This window comes from Anguilla rostrata, chromosome 4 (genome assembly GCF_018555375.3).
Source record: "Anguilla rostrata isolate EN2019 chromosome 4, ASM1855537v3, whole genome shotgun sequence".
Taxonomy (NCBI): domain Eukaryota; kingdom Metazoa; phylum Chordata; class Actinopteri; order Anguilliformes; family Anguillidae; genus Anguilla; species Anguilla rostrata.
This window is the reverse complement of record NC_057936.1, coordinates 55,095,613-55,112,706: the sequence shown is the minus strand read 5'-3', so window position 1 is coordinate 55,112,706 and position 17,094 is coordinate 55,095,613. Positions and strand designations below refer to the sequence as shown.

At 41.9% G+C, this 17,094-nt stretch overlaps 1 protein-coding gene across 1 annotated transcript; it reads left to right on the top strand.

Moving 5' to 3' along the window:
* Nucleotides 1-255: 255 nt before the first annotated feature.
* lhx4 (LIM homeobox 4) lies at nt 256-14,999 on the top strand. The gene is made up of 6 exons (XM_064333282.1): nt 256-703; nt 6,133-6,304; nt 8,984-9,186; nt 10,562-10,716; nt 10,943-11,114; nt 11,891-14,999. The coding sequence occupies exons 1-6, from the start codon at nt 625-627 to the stop codon at nt 12,277-12,279; spliced, it is 1,170 nt and encodes a 389-aa protein (XP_064189352.1). The 5' UTR covers nt 256-624; the 3' UTR covers nt 12,280-14,999.
* The last annotated feature ends 2,095 nt before the right edge of the window (nt 15,000-17,094 follow it).

Genomic DNA, 17,094 nt, shown 5'->3' with positions numbered 1-17,094 from the left:
GCAAACCAACGATATTTACTTATTTGGGTCTACTAATATACATTTGCCTACACACATTGACTAAAACTCGGTATAGAAACTAACCGATTTACCTGAAAAGCAATTGTTGCTGGTACATTCTTGGGCTATCTGAAATCAAGAATGATTCTTCCGCGAGCTAACTCGAAGGGAAAGCTGGCCTGTATTTATTGTGCACATCCTCCGGGAAGGTTCCGCCTCTGATGGTATCCCGCCTCCACGTTCCAAACCCCACCTTCTCACTGCTTACCTGCGTCCATGACCAACATTCTTCAGCCCATTCGCGGCCATTCCCGAGTTCCCATTGGCCCCGGGCGGGGCCTCTGGCCGTGATGACGTCATCATTGCCCCTGCAGTGTGAATGAATCAAGCTGCTTGTGCGATCCACACCAAAAGACCACGGCGAAAACCGCAGGCTCGGAGGATATTCCAGGATAAAAAACGCAGCTGGGATTCTAACAGAGAGGGGGAACATTAACTCAAAAGACGGGCGCATCTCTATTTTATACATTATTTTAAATTTGCTTTTATATGACATAGACGGGAGATTCGCAGCCTTCCGTTTCTGAGAGTATTTATGTGTGTTTTTTATCTTGTTGGATCACAATGATGCAAAGTGCGGCTGTTCTACCGACCGAGAGTCCTGTCAAGGGTCTACCAGAGATACTCGGAGTGCCAATGCAACGTAAGCCTTTTCTCCCTTTACTATCGATTATTTCATAAAACAAGTGGCAGTCTTGCTTGGAAATGCTGCAGCCGCTGCTGTAGAAACAAATAGAACGTGCTTTAATTAAGCTGCACGAGACAAGATAGAAACGAGACCGGAAGTATGGAGACAGTCTGAGATTTCATATGCTTTCTCATGTGTATGTGTGTATACGAGTGTGTGTGCGTGCGTGCGTGCGTGTGAGTGTGTGTGCGTGAGGGTGGGTGGGTAGTTGTGTGGGTCAGATATTAAGATTAAGACTGCATTGACACATATATGAATATATCAGTATGTAGCCTGTTTCTTGGTATGTTTCTTCGTCTTGTTTTTTCTTGTTTACGCAACAGTAACGGCGAGACTATTTGACTATTGTACGTATTTTTGAAAGATACACGCTTTCTGTAAGTCTGTTTACACCATCGACTCATTTATGTTTAATTATCACACTAGCTATTGCCTCTTTATTTATTTTTTAAAATCAAATTGTTTTATACAATTTTTGGAAAGGTGTCAGTTGCACATATAGTCGTTTAGTTTGTAGCTTCACAAGCCAGGTGTGTATCGGCCCTACAGGGTTTGATTTCACAGTGGTTGTGCCAGCCTGCCTGCAGTGGCTTTGGACTTGAAACTGTCTCATCGTAAGCACACTGGGTTTTAGAAGGGTAGCTTGCGTCTGTATTAACGTTTTAACATTACATAAAATAAACGAATGCTTACATGGAAGTGTGTATAACAGATATTTCAATTGATCATATTCTATTGAGTACTTAGTTTCTCATCAGATAAAAATGAACGTATTCTTAGCGTCATGTAATGATTTCGTTAGCATTGCTTCGTCAATATTAGAATAATGTCTGGTGTATGAAAGAAATGTAATTTGGGAATACATATATTTAAATACTCAGCAGCATCGAAGTACAGAATTACCTATTATCTACGCGTCTGCTCTTTATCTCCGACATGTTAATCTCTACTAGGCCTATATAATCTGATCTCGCAATCAAGATGGAGTTTGAATTGGATGAATTCCTGACCTAATTATGTATATCTGAGCCAGCGGAATGTACAGTTTGACTACATTTTTTTTCTTATTGTTTTCATCCTCTAGTATGAGATTTTGTTCAGGAAAACGGTTGGGTTTTTCTGTACATCAGTGAAAATTCTACTAAACCGCTGGTTTCTGAGATATTGGCTTCGACAACGTTTGTATTATTTTAGCCTTTCCCCATACCCCATATAATCAATGTACCACACTTCTGGCTGTGCCTATACCACTGAGAGAAACATTATATTAACTGCATATAATTTAGGTTTGTAGGCTACATGGTATAATGCACATTTGATACAAACCAAGTGTGTGGAACAGAGCTTGACAAAAACAATACATTTAAACATCATTTTTTATTTTTAAACATTTTTTTGTATGCTACATAAAAGGCACGCTGTTTAATTTGGTAAATTAAAGAGATATTTAATATTTGGCTATCTTCCTGTTTAACCACTCTGGTGGAAATACACTGGATTAAACACCGGATTATACCGGAGGAAGTGAGCCATTTTATGTATCCCAATATTGTTAGCATTTAATAATAAAACATTAAAAAGATAATAATGATCAATATGTTCATACGAATATTAAAACTATTATTGCTCACGATAGCACTGTGGCATTATTATTATTATTATAACAGAATCCCTCAACAGAAGCATTGCCTGAACCGAGATTTAGGCTAATGAAAAGTATCTAAATTGAATGAATGTACTGTTGATCTGTCTTCTCAAAGTATCACTATTGTGTCGCATAAATATAACAGACACTTAAAATCTTTACATTGGATAAATTCGGACTCTCCAGTCATGCAGCGTTTGCTCATGGTTGATATTAGACAAACCTGTAGATGTTGTAATCTGGATTGCATGTTTATGTCCTGGGTTATAATTCATAATGAGATAAATCCCTATATTGAAATTAAAATGTACTTCATTGAAAATTGAAAGTTTAAAATATAGCCTACTCCACTTTTCCTGGAATTCTTACAGAATTGCTATAATGAACCTCGGGTTTATTTAGCGCTTTGAAAAGAATAGCACAATGGTTACGTCAGTTATTTTTCCTGACCTGCGCGTCGGTTGATCAAGCTGGCAGACATTTCAAAACTAAAGTGGGTTTAACTTTGCTTTAACTTTGAGAGGTGTGGAATATTTTATAGCGGGAATTTAGGTTGATACAACCGTTATAGAGAAAAGGGGCAGATGTACAGTGTGTCCCAGTGTCAGCACCGAATACTGGGCTGCCACACAGACGACTGACAAAAAAGGAATGGGCTAAACTAATGGATTTACTTGCCCAGCCGCCAAGGGATAATGTAGCAGTAGCATGGTGTAGGCTGGAAGTAATGCCAAGACTCCGCAGCCCAACTGAAATCCCTCGCGGCGCTATCCGTTCAGCACCTTCTCAATGGTTTATCGTTCATTAAATCGTGTAGTGTTTCAGATGTGTATTGCCACCGTTGCTTTACATATTCTCTTCCATTTCGCAACTTATTCCACCATAATTATAAACTGCTTCACCAAAATCAACAAGGTCGTCTCAACTGAGGCGTTTTAATTAACAGGCTTTTAAGAGAACAGCTTTATAAGTAGGCCTACCGTACAACTACCGGGTTCCCTTATTCCTCGTCCTCCCATCAATGTGTTGTAAGTGATATGCTGGACATGCGAAGCAACCTTTACTTTGGCTGCCATCTTTTTAAGATTTAAAGAAACCGTATTGTGTCCTCACAGTGAGCCCTGTGAAATAATTCCATAAATATCCCAGAATGCCATTGTTGCTATTTTGACTGTCTGTGCTATCTACTATACACTGCTGATTCGTTAAGGTTCATTATTATCCATTATCACACCGAGAAAAACAGATGCATCGTTGAGATGAACCGAGCAATGCCAGTCGACTTCTTGTGTAATTGGCATAGTGGTATGAAAAACAACAATGCCAGCAAATTATTTCCCACAACGCATTCCGCGGCATGAAAATCACACACACACACACACACACACACACACAGACACACACAAGCATTCAGCGTTTATCATTCATAAAATCGTGAAAAAAATGTTTTCTCTTTTCACAACCTTAGGCTCCGCCGTTAAAAATAGCAATTTCAGGTACAGCACATAGCTTCTTTGTGCCTAAGCCTTTTGATGGATTTTGTCTAAATTGTATTATTTAAAAACTTAGAAGAGTAAGTTTTTTGGAATGGTTTTTCAAAATTTTAAGCCTGTGCGCTAAAACTCCATTGCTTTCAGTTGGCAATAGTAATTGTTATATCAGCATGTTCAGTGAAGAACCCCTATAGGGTTAAATTTTATTTTGTTCTGATGCCAGTGATAATGACATTTTAAATGGTAAATTACTAGGATAACAGATAATTTACCGAGGTAAGAAGAATAAAATACTACAAAGTGTGTTTATAAAGAGGTTATAAGCCACAAATACAGTGCCGATTTTTGTTGCAAAACCTATACCGATGACAGTTTAGAGGTAAACATATGCATAGAGTGGACATATCGAACGTAAAAACAAATAAAATGCAGCATACCATGAAATGCTCACCTTTATTATAAGCAATCATGGTGCGCGAATGTCCTGACAAATCACAAACATACAGTCAATAGAAGCCCATTTGTTCCCGCGGTCTGTTTATAGGGTATTGGCTACAACTGAATATTCTGTGCGGTGACGCTTAATCGAGCGCATAAAACGACATAAGCAAGCAAGCTTGTGTACCGCAGTTCAGCGCGTGTCCCTTGAATAAGTGGATCCACCCACCTGCCAGCCCTACATTTCACCAACTTCCTGTTCCTTCACTCCATTAGACAAGCCACTATAATGTGCCCTAAGGTGATTCAAGTGAAATAATGTTACTTTTGCTTCAGGTCAATCGGTCAATTGCAATTTTCACCCCCCATTTCCAATCTCTTCTTGTCCTCGCCTGTTATACTTAGCTATCGATTACTTATCATGGGAATAGATCTCTTTCTTTCCCTAGTCTGTTAACCAATCAAACATTCGTTCTTCACAGAGGAAAGCTCGGATAGGAAAACAGAGAGGGGACTGTTGGCTATATGGGAACATTTTGTGAAAATTATTGTTATATCTTTATTTCCAGAGGGGTTTTTTTCCGCAAAGGTATTTGTAAATTGACCGATGGCCAGGCTACGTTTATAAATGACAATTTATGCGTTTATTAATCTATCGCAAAGAGTGGTTTTGTATGTTATTTACTTTATTTGAACACTGTCATTATAAGGTATTATATCTCATTATAAGTCTTTGATTTTAGTAACATGCGGTTGCCTTATATTCCATATTCTTAAATCCTTATTTATATGCCCTACCTATTACTAGGCTACTACTACTAATGCTACAAATAATAATAATAATAATAATAATAATAATAATAATAATAATAATAATAATAATAATAATAATACTCTTAGCTTATTATGCAATATGAAAATGAAAATGTTTTCCAGAGAAATATGTCCATAAACAGAAAGAGGTGAAAAAATAAAATTAATCTTATAATATATTTGCTCTTCTTTAATTGTATACTTCTTGGCAGTATTTCTCAATACTAAGCTACATTGATAATCATACACTTTTGTTATTGTGTATTTCTTATATAGCAGAACAAACAACCTGGTATTTTATGAAATAAATCATATTGATCGCCAAATAATTGGATAAAAATGTAAATTTAAAAAGATTTGCATGAAAGATCTAATGAGCTTTGCTAAACTCCATTGATTTTTAAGAATTAATTTTGTAATCACATTCTCAAGCCGCGTTTTCTTATCACTGAAATACTGTCTTTGTTATAAGAAGGCGCAGTATTAAGCCTTTTCTGTGTTTCGATTCAAAACATTGGGCCTTTTCGCCTGATATTTTCACCTGTGTTTGCGGAAGGCATTGTTATTAATTGTAAAATTGTAATTCAGATTATTTCTATTCATTTAACCATTTGCGTATTCAATTATTATTATTATTATTATTATTATTATTATTATTATTATTATTATTATTGTAGTGAATTTGAATATGAATTTCTATACATCGTGCGCATTATAATAGGAATACGTAGCCTACATAATGCGTCTGCTCGAAAAAGGATATTAGCTATTGTTTTGTCGTTCTCTGGAGTCATATTAGCTAGATAGTTACTGTAAGCTGTTACAGTTATGAGTTAAATCTGTGAAGTTATAGTTTAGATAATATCCACACCTTAATAATATAGATGTGCAATGGCAACAAAAAAAAAAAGTTTCATTTTTCTCTCGTTATCGTTGTTTCTGTGAGTAGCCAGTATGAAGTAACGCCCGCCATGTGTTTTCTCCCACCCACGCAGAAATTCCCCATTGCGCAGGTTGCAGTCAGCACATCCTGGACAAGTTCATACTGAAGGTGCTGGATCGACACTGGCACTCCAAATGTCTGAAGTGTGCCGACTGTCAGGCTCTGCTGGCCGACAAGTGTTTCTCGCGGGCGGGGAATGTATACTGCAAAGAGGATTTCTTCAAGTAAGTGCTGGTTAAATTTTCTACAAGTTTTTCTTGCGCGGAAGGATAATAGCAGATCGGCTGATCACCGACTGTAATGCAGTTTTACCAGATTGTTCACATTATCTCAATTGATGCCAACGACAATTTTATGAAAAGACCAGTTTAAATTAGCCTATATCACACATAATTTTCCTCCATTATTCGCTTGTATTACACGATGGGATCATATATTTGAATATTACCAATTTTAACGAAAAGTCTAGGCAAATAAGTGTGATAACATTTCTGTCATTTATTCTCTCCCTAGCCTACATACATGAAATATTTTACGATTTATCATAAATTGAACCTCTGTTAATGAGTTATTACAGTGCAACAAGCAATCATGTAATGAACACAGCAGGTGTGGAAATTGGACACATATGAAGGGAATGTGATTATTTTGGAAAAAATTGATTATAGTAGCAAATGAAAATAATCATTAACAACCTGTGCTATGGTAATTTATCAAAAAGTGTGAGCAGTCATTGACCAAAGGCTGTCACATATTGAAGAAATAATCTAGATTAAATGGCTACAGTGTCACTGAGAAGAAGCAGGCTGACTTTAGAAGAGCATTCAATACCTGAATTAGTGCTTTAGTTTGGGGCCGTGTTCTTGCAGGTGTGCCATTCTGGGTTAGGGAGCACCTGGTTTAACTAAGAACAGAGCGCAATAGCTTTTTGCTGGTAGGTGAAGGTAATAAGTCTGTTTTCCTCACCTTTAATACACACTGCAAAGCTCCCTGTACACATTTGCGTGGAATATTTTTCATCTTCTAAATGAGTACATCAATGAGCTGATTTAGAGCATTCGACTGAAAGTGCAGCCTATCTGTGGCTAGTGCCTGTCTCTTGTGGGTTTATTGTCATTCTTGACCAGTTTCCACACAAGGCTGTTTGTTTAACCTGGATTTGACAGAAAAAGTCATGAAAATCTGCACTGACCTTTGTAACCGATTGCATCTTTTACTCCTGTAACTCTAATTTCTGTCCAGTGGAACCTTTGATGGTTTAATGTACAGTAGTTATCTAAGATTGTTCTAGGGAGAGAATTCTGTATGTCATGGAATGTAAGGCAAACATTTCCATTGCACAATTTATATATTTTGTAATCATCATTATCAATCAGATAATCATCGTTCTCTTGCTTGTGTTAGGGTTCAATGATTATTTTGTGTCAATGATAGGCATAAGTAAGAATGGGTCTGTTAATTAATCCATGTTCTGAGAGAGCAAAGAGAAAATTTTGTCAGTTTTTGCTGGATACAGTACATTATTTTACTCAGTGGTCTTAGTTATTCTGGATACAATCAGCTATCAATACATGGAGTCATACAGGGACATATGTGAGCTGGTTTTGAACCTAACCAACTAATTACACAGTCATCTATCCAGTTTAACATATTTTTACAATTTTGAACATAGTAAATCAAACCTGAAGATCATAGTCGTTCCTGATACTCCCGTGATATTGTGCTATAGCGAATATTGGGACGCACAGAGGAGTAAATGTATCTGACTCAAGCCAATATGCCAGCACCATTGACACAAAGAGAAACGCAAGCGCTGGACATTCAGTCCTCCGTGAATTGAGTCTGACAGCCTCCTTCCAGCGGCTCTTTATAGAAGACGGTACGATATCGCGGCCAGCCTGAGGTGGGCACGGAAATAACAGGAACTTTGCATTTTTTCTTTCCTCTTTCTCTCTCCTTCCTGTTCCTTTTTACGATTGAATTTCAGAGGCATTAAAGAAGAAAATTAGGTTTGACTTTTATCCAAAACAGGATCAGTACTGATCAGTACTGGCTTTTACTAAATCATGTTTGAGGGGGTTTTAATGTCAAAAGCTTCAATGAGACCTAAAAAGCTCCCAAGGCAGAGAGTGGAAGCTAACTTTATTAGGTGGCCCAGGGGACAACAGGAGGATTTTAATGTTAAAACTACCACAGTGTACCAGAGGGATGTGACAGACACAGGAGGATTTAAAACCGCCACAATGTACCATAGAGATGTGGCAGACACGGGAGGATTTACAACTGCCAAGAGTTCCATAGTGATGTGGCAGACACAGGGCGATTTGAAACTGTCAAGGGTACCATAGAGATGTGGTAGGCACAGGAGGCTTTAAAACTGCCACAGTGTACCATAGAGATGTGGCACACACCATAGAATTTGAGACTGCCCACAGTGAATTAAAAGGGAGTGAGCTAAGGCTGGCAGCTGGATTTCTCAGCAATAATGAGGAAGCTTCACCTTGGTCAAGAGAAAGGGTTTATGTCTCTTTATACATTCTGTGATTTACCGCCCTCACTGAGCCGCTGTTTTATTGGTTCTCTCCGGTGTGTTTAGCGTGCGAGAGCTACTGTATTTCTGGGCCCCCACTACATTGATCCAAGCCATGAATCAAGCTAAAGACCAGCCTGCCAAGACACGAAATGCATTCAGCTGCAGTTTTCCCAATACAACTAATACTCCTAATAATATATTACAGTTATTAGTCTGAGGAGTAGCTGGAAAAGCAGTGACATTGCTGAAAGCCAGCATTGTTGTGTTGTAATTTTTGCCGCCACTCCCTCGCTAAACAAAATGGAAGACAGGAGGTCTATGGTGCTGCATTTTTGTTCCAAGCGGTGATTGCGTGTATCTGTGTTCCCAGACGCTTCGGGACGAAGTGTGCGTCGTGCCAACAGGGGATCCCCCCGACGCAGGTGGTACGGAAGGCCCAGGACTTTGTGTATCACCTGCACTGTTTCGCCTGTGTGATGTGCAGCCGACAGCTGGCCACCGGGGATGAGTTCTACCTCATGGAGGATGGCAGACTGGTGTGCAAGGAAGACTACGAGACCGCCAAACAGAACGGTGAGGCATCCATCTTCCCCCAGTATGGCGCGACCATCCGTCTTCTCTCACAATCCATTAATCTACATTTTCTTCAAACCTTTCTCTGTCTTGAAATTCGTACAAATTGTGTTGTCTGAAATCTTTTGCATGTATAAATACATTCCCAGAGTGCATTTTCCCAGTGATCCCAGGGGGACCTCTCTGACATTGAAACTGGGGCCTTACAGAAACCATTCATCTTGCATGGGTAGAGTGCATTTACTGCCTGCCTGTTGGCAGTGACCATAGGTGGAATGTGCTTAAGTGTCCTGTTCAAACAGAACTAGAGGTGTAATGATGGGGTGGCTGCGTGTTACGTTCTCGGCACTGAGACTGCAGTTTGCCCTGCCCCTCTCACTGCTGGGAGCCCCGCCCCTCCCACTGCCGGGAGCTCCGCCCCTCTCGCTGCTTAAAGCCCCACCCCTTTCGCTGTTGGCAGCCCCGCCCCTTTTGCTGTTGGGAGCCTCACCCCTCTCGCTGCTTAGAGCTCCGCCTCTCTTGCTGCTTAGAGCCCCACCCCTCTCTCTGTTGGGAGCCCCGCCCCTCTTGCTGTTGGGAGCCCCGCCCCTCTCGCTGTTGGGAGCCCCGCCCCTCCGCTGCTGGGAGCCCCCCTCCCCCCAAAGGCCTACCCAGCAGGGGAGCTGTCGGGAGGAGTCACGGCGCAAATCGAGGGCCAAGCTCCAGCCGACAGTTCAAACGCAGTTAAATCTGGGGTTCATCAGCCGGGAAGGCACAATTTACCCCTTTATTTACAATAATAGAGACATCGATGGATCACAAGAGACCGGGGAATAGTGAATAAACAATATCACAATAAAAGTACCCCAGTGGGGTCTCAGCATCTTGGTTATTAAATCTAAAGTTGGCGCGACCTTTCATGGATTTGATGCTGAAAGCCCCAGCTTTGTATTTATGGAGATTTCCGTGCCCCTGTGATTGATTATGTTAAGTGATGTAATGCACATTTTTAGTGGGGTCCCAATAACTCCCTACTGCTGGCATCCCCAGGGGGGATTTATATCCCATGCAGCCGCAGAGACTCAGTTTGAGCTGAGGAGAGGTCTGTGGACCTGTCCGCTGGGCCAGTCTTCTCCACTGCTCTTTATCATCCATTATTACCTTGACTCTGTGTCCTTTTCCCACGCTTATTAGATAGAACTGAACAGTCACAGGTCAACCCTCAACAAAATGAATTTCATTTATGTGGATTTGTATTTTAGGGAAATAATTCATAATTCTTTAAATAAAAAAAATAAACATTCTGAAAACAATGCATTGCTTTACTGAAATATTATTATGGGCTGTGCATACGCTCGGTTTTTCTGCAATGACGTTTGGTCTTTTCCTCTCGTAGACGATTCTGAGGCAGGCGCTAAGCGACCGCGGACCACCATCACAGCCAAGCAGCTGGAGACCCTGAAGAGCGCGTACAAGAACTCGCCCAAGCCCGCCCGCCACGTGCGCGAGCAGCTCTCCTCCGAGACGGGCCTGGACATGAGGGTGGTGCAGGTGTGTCCCGGGACAGCGGGGTCGCTGCGGGGGGGGGGGGTGTGCACGGTGTCCCAGTCAGTCCTTTATTTGCACGGACATTACCAGGTGGTGGGACATTACTCCTGGTAGATAATGTCTGGAGACTAACCCTCTGAGCAACTCAGCACACTCCAAAAAGTGATTTGACCGGTTACGTAAATCTTCATGATGAAGCTCTGCGCTCTTCCTCCTCCCGTAATGGCAGGTCTGGTTCCAGAACCGGCGCGCCAAGGAGAAGCGCCTGAAGAAGGACGCCGGGCGGCACCGCTGGGGCCAGTTCTACAAGACGGTGAAGCGCAGCCGGGGGGGCAGCAAGACGGAGAAGGAGAGCTCGGCGGAGGACGGAGGCCTGAGCGACAGCGAGCTGAGCTTCAGGGGTCAGTGCCCAAACTCCTCTCCTGTCTCCGCCGCCATTTTATTTCTCCTGGACTTCCTTCAAACAGAAACCCCTGATAGAACAGGAAGCCTTCAGCCTCAGGTTCTGGGTTTTAGGTTTTAGGTTCAGCCTTCAGGTTTTAGATACTAACATGTTTTTTTGTTGATGATTATTTGACGTTCGCAAACGTGTTTGGGAGGCTCATAAAAATCTCAAGCTTCTTTTTAAAAGGAGGCCATTTTTACAAGAAATGAAAAGGCCACCGCACAAACTCTATAAAGCAGGCGGAGCTTTTGGTCAATTAGCAGCAAAGTGCTCTGGGGCTTTGTCGCTATTGAAAGAACACTTGAGGGACTGAGCAGACATGTTGAGCATGGCGTGCGGAGCCCCTCTTGTGTGGGCTAAGGGTAAATCACAACTGCTCTGCCCGCAGCGCGCCGAACCCCAATAAGAGGCCATTCCATTATCACCTAATTCTGTAAACCTGTGCCATTTTTATATCTGCATGACAAATGCCCCCTCAGCATGGGCACTTAATTGAGTGTGCTTGAACACATATTGTGTCGGTTTGCTGAAGTTACTGAGCTGATGAAAGTTCACATGGATTGAAGCAGGGATTGAGTTTCCAGGAGCATTAACAGTGCGCATGTGCTGTCATGTCTTATGCCAAAGAAAAAGCTGATCAAACTGCATGTTCTCCAGATCACTGGAAGACCCAATATGGAAACACCCTTGTGTTGTCATACTGACTTATCTCCTCTCTCTCTCTCCCCTCAGAGGACCAGATCCTGTCTGACCTGGGCCACAATAACGGCCTGTACGGGAGCGTTGGCGACGTGGGGAACGGGAACCTGCTAAACGGGGGCTTCTCCCTGGATGGCGCCGGCCAGCCTTACCATGACTTGCGGGCGGGCAGTCCCTACGGCCTCCCCCAGTCGCCGTCCTCCATCGCCTCCCTGCCCGGCCACACCCCGCTGCTCAACAACCTGGGCTTCGCCATGGACAGCATCATGGCGCAGGGTGGGCAGGGCGGAGTGGGCCAGGCTCTGAGGGCCATGGCGGGGGGGCCCACCTCTGACCTCTCCACGGGGAGCAGCACGGGGTACCCTGACTTCCCCACCAGCCCCGCCTCCTGGCTGGATGAGATGGACCACTCCCAGTTCTAAGGCCTCCGAGTGGCGGTCCCACTGTACACATAGTAGACAGAGGAAAGACAAACAGACAAAGTGAGCTTTTTACATTTCTATTTTACCAGAACTGATGTTTTGTCTTCTGAGAAGGGGGAAAGGGGGGCAGGGTGTGGAGACCATGCTTCAGCCACACCAGCCCCCTGAAAACAAACTGCAGAAGCCCACTGCTCCTGTCATCACCACACCAAAATGGTGGAAGTTAGGCTGGAGGTGGCCAGGAAGTGATGTCACAGAATGCAGGAGGTCACCGAAAGGTGCCAGATGTACAGGCAGATCTGGCAGGGGGGGCACCAGGGGAATGATGCCATAATTGTCGCTGTTTTACATTTATTTATTGGTTTCTTTCTTGTTAAAACTGTATTTATACAGTTCCAGCATGGATTTGTGTGTGAAGGTGATGGGTTATCTTCAAACCCACAGGCAAGAAAAAACATCCTTCAGAGCTATTCGGACCACAGTTACAGTTGCACAGAAAAAGAAAATTTGAGCTCTTCTGCATGATTCTGAATGATAACAATTGCCGTTCATGTCAAAGCCTTTTCATTGGCAATGCACTTTACACTTCTCTTCTGCACATAGACAGTCAAAATTGAAGAGAGATGAATGCACAATGCAGACAGCAGCAGTTAAATGTTTCATTCTACGACCGCTGTTTCAGGAAGTTGCACTTATCAACTACTGTTATCCTGAATGAATCAACACAAATGCATAGGAGGTGATTCGGTGATTGTTTGTGGCTTGACACATCTAAGCAGGTGTTCATCCGTTTGTGCTACATACACTGCATTATCTATTCATTTCTGTGATCCCTGACCCCATAATTCCAATGGTCAAAGAAGGCAAAAATTTACTCACGAAGATTTATAAAACACCAGGAGAGGAGGAGGCTTGAATCATGCACTCAGTTTGTCAGCTGTGACTTACAGTATATGAAAGGTCTTTAAACATTGACAACTGGAAACGAGGGGTAATGCAGACATCGATGTCTTGAGAACGTCTGACACCAAGCTGTTCTCTGAAGCCTGACTGGGATCGGGTGTTGGCTTTTTGGGACAGTCTTATTTTGAACCAGAGGCACAGTTGTGGCTGGCCCGCAACAGACCCACAGTGCTACAGAGTCCTGGGGGAGGGAGCCCTGTTAAACAGACTTGCTCAGATTCACCTTCTGTGTTGTTCCTTTGGCATACCATCGCTGTCTGGTTTAACGGAGGCGAAAGCTCATGTGTATGATTCTAGGATGTTCCTCATACTCCCAGAGTCCTCTCTGCTGAGGCAGAGTGAGAGGAAAGGGAGGAGAGTAGAAGAGCACACAGGCCTCACCGTGTCTGTTTTCTCTGACACCCCCCAGACAACACCGTGGGTTTCTGGGCTCTGTGAGGGTCCCCGGCCTTTTTGAGAGCAGTTTCTCCTCTCTCTTGCAGCAGTGAAGCCGGGAGGTAGCTTTTGCACATTAAATTATCCTGAGATTCAGCGCAGTCTATCGTGGGATTAAAAACATTGGGACTGCCAAATTTCTTAATACCTTAGGCTAGCTGTGGATTTTAATGAAAGCGTAACAGTATAACAAAATTGATTATTTCTGTAGGTCAGAAATATTATGAAAGAGTCACACAAGGCATGCACATTTATTTAACAGTGGCGATCAAAGCCTCCCATGAATGTTGTCAGTTTGTTAAAAAAAAAAAAAAGGCTGCATCTCATTGATGGTCATATAGAAAGGAATCATCGTCAGGAGAATTCTTCAGAAAGTGTTACATTTTGGCTGGTCTCAAATGGCTTTCTCAGCAGATAATTGTACGACGTTATAACACACATATTCATGAATACACACAAAAGGGAATAAGAAGCTGGTAATGCTAACGCAGCTAATTGGTCTGATGTCATGTTATTTTAATAGTGTGTTATGATATAATAGCCAGCGTCTTGGGGGCTCCATGTCTCTTCTGACCAGTTATAAGCCACGTTTGTTAGTAATGCTCATGTCGTGTTGCTATTTTTGTCTGTCACCTATTATTTTAATGCCTTCCATGGTGCATCAGAACATACCTCCAGTGTACATAAAGAAAACTTTTTAAAGAGCAGGAAGTAAAAAAAAAAAATAGACATCATGTCACAGTCACTGTTTGGATAGGGATAATATGAAATTCAGCACGGAGGTAAATAAATGAAGATTTGTGGAATGCCAATGAACGCAATACCAGATTAAGAGTTCAGCGTTTTTATGTTAGTTTGAGTTTCTTTCAGAGTCATTTGCCAAATGGCAGACTGTAATGCGGCTGGGGCAACCAGAAATAGAACAGTAAGCCAGCTAACAAAATACAAAATAAAGAAAAAAAAGACACTAAACTACACTACACACATGCACCCTCACTCTCTCTCTATCTTACACACACACACACACACACACCCATACATACATACACACGCATATAAATATATATTATATATTTAAAATACTTTCTGTTCAAACGTTGTTGCCTCAGAACTTTGGAGTCTTAATTGTTGTAAATTTTGTACAGTTTCAAAAAGGTGTTGAGAGTCTTGTTTCATGAGCACTATTTATTGCCATGTGTCTTTGAAAATGAAAAAAAAAAAGAAAGCACTGAATCTATTCGTATATGCCTTCTGTGTGACGGCATGACCTGTGTACAGCAAAAATCTATATGAGCAAATAAAGCTGAACAGTCTTTGGGTTACTGTGGCTGCATGTCTGTCTGGTGTCCCTGGTGGCTGTTCTTGGTGCCATTTCATTAAGCTTCGAGAAACACCCCTTTCTGTTATAACAAATAGCACTGTGCAATCCGATATGACGGCAGACCCTGCAAGGCACTTTTTTCAAAGTATTGGTAATTAAAATGGGAAAAGGCACTGATTGTGGTGGTATGTTCTTTCCTCTGTGAGCGTCCATGGGAAAAAATGAAAAAGGAAAAAACGGAGCAAAAGCAGCACATCTGCTGGGGCTGTTACCATGGATGATCCCTTCGCTTCTAAAGACCGCACCAGATTGTGGTTTTAAACAATCAAATCTTCTCTTTATCCCCTCACTGTTAACTAATTGTAAACTGCTTTGTGAAACATGGATAAATATGCTTTGTGGCCATGGGAGAGAGAAAGCTCCACTTCACATGGTATGAATATGGCAGTTTAAACTACAAGGATGGAATATTTATTCCTCTCATATGAATGTAGACCCATATTAAAACATACACCATTTGAGTCGAATATATTCAGTGTAGGCTTTAAACTGTATAAGTGTCATTATTCATTTTTTTATTTTTTATAGAGAGAGTGGACAGTTTGCCTCTCTGTTTATATTTTTTGGGCATTATGCAGAGAAGCTTACGGATAGAGCTGGGATAACAGTACAGGCAGTACTACGGCAGGGAATCAGTCGTATCTGTGAACGTGTACATGGGCAGAGAGTGAGCCGCCCATCACTTTCTTATTTTTCATGTTTAACGGTATATTTTGCATGTAAATGTGTGAGGTTGACCACGTCAAATCTGGTATTTAATTGTACATGAGATGTTGGGGAATTCCATTTTTCTCTAATCAAAGTAGGAAAAAACTGGAGTGTGCTGTACTTGCATGCAGATTAGCCGCGGTTGATTTGTGGTCGTTGTTTTTCGCTGAATCAGTCGCGAAAAAATTACATCAGTTCAGTATAACGTGCGTGTTTGTGAAAAAAAAAATGCCACGAAACAAGTCGATTCCTTTCTGCCATTGATTGGACAAGCCATGGCCATTAATGGATAGCCTTTAATAGTGCAGCCTTACAAAGATAAACAGCGACAAAGACAGTTAGGATAATTTACACACCACTTACAGCACTAGTATACAAATAAATCTGGGAAATTCCTGCACTGTTGCTTTTGCTAAGATGACAAACACAAGCACAAATGGCCATTTTCATTGATCGGAAGCTTTTATTACAAACTTCCTGAAGGAAACAACTTTACATACCTCCTGCCAGAGCGAACACATTAATATGCAAATAGACCCACAGTTAAATCTTAACTCAATCAAACTTCCACATGAGTGTTCCTGCGGCAATTATTTATCTGTGCTCAACATTGTCTGACACGGTGACATTTGGCTTTAGAGTTGACTCAATCAAAACCAGCGCCTGTTCTGTCACAACTTTTCCTGAAAGAAAAACCTTGAGTAATACTGTGTGCAGTGACTGCCTTTGCATTTTAATTTCATATTGCGTTACGAAAAGCTGAAATCGAAGCTTTGGTTTAATCACCCTCTTCATTCCGGAAGCCCATCCGTAGCACTGAGGGATGGTTGTTCTACTAGACATCGCCAGTATAATCAGAGATTTTGTGAGCCCAGGCGGGACAGTGTTTTATTGCTCTTTGTTGATGGCAGTTATGCAAATCTAGACTACACATGGCAGCCATAAACAGTAGGTTCCAGAATTTGTGTAAATACTTTAGATGTAAGTGTCAGCAGACTGAAATGCTTGTTTATTATGCATTAAATGCTGGACTTTGCCGTTGAGACTTGAGCCATGCAGAGACCTCATGGAGATATTAGAGGGATTAATTTCAACAGCGGGGATTTTCATTCGCGGTTGAATTCCCGGCAACACTGCAGCGGACAGTAAAGGATTGCATTAAGCACGGTCCAATACAATGGCATGCCATTGCTTTTACCCTGAAAGAGAGAGAGAGAGAGAGAGGAAGGAGAGTGCACCCACTCATCCCTGTTACAAACCGCAGCCATCTGTCTCTAATGGTGTTATGAACCAGCGAGAGAGCCAGGCCACTTGTAAAAATGCATAAA

Excerpts from the sequence above, each read along its gene's own strand:
- lhx4 (XM_064333282.1), top strand. The coding sequence starts at position 625 with ATGATGCAAAGTGCGGCTGTTCTACCGACCGAGAGTCCTGTCAAGGGT. Across the intron at positions 6,305-8,983 it reads TGCAAAGAGGATTTCTTCAA|ACGCTTCGGGACGAAGTGTG; the intron begins GTAAGTGCTGGT and ends CTGTGTTCCCAG. Across the intron at positions 9,187-10,561 it reads CGAGACCGCCAAACAGAACG|ACGATTCTGAGGCAGGCGCT; the intron begins GTGAGGCATCCA and ends TTCCTCTCGTAG.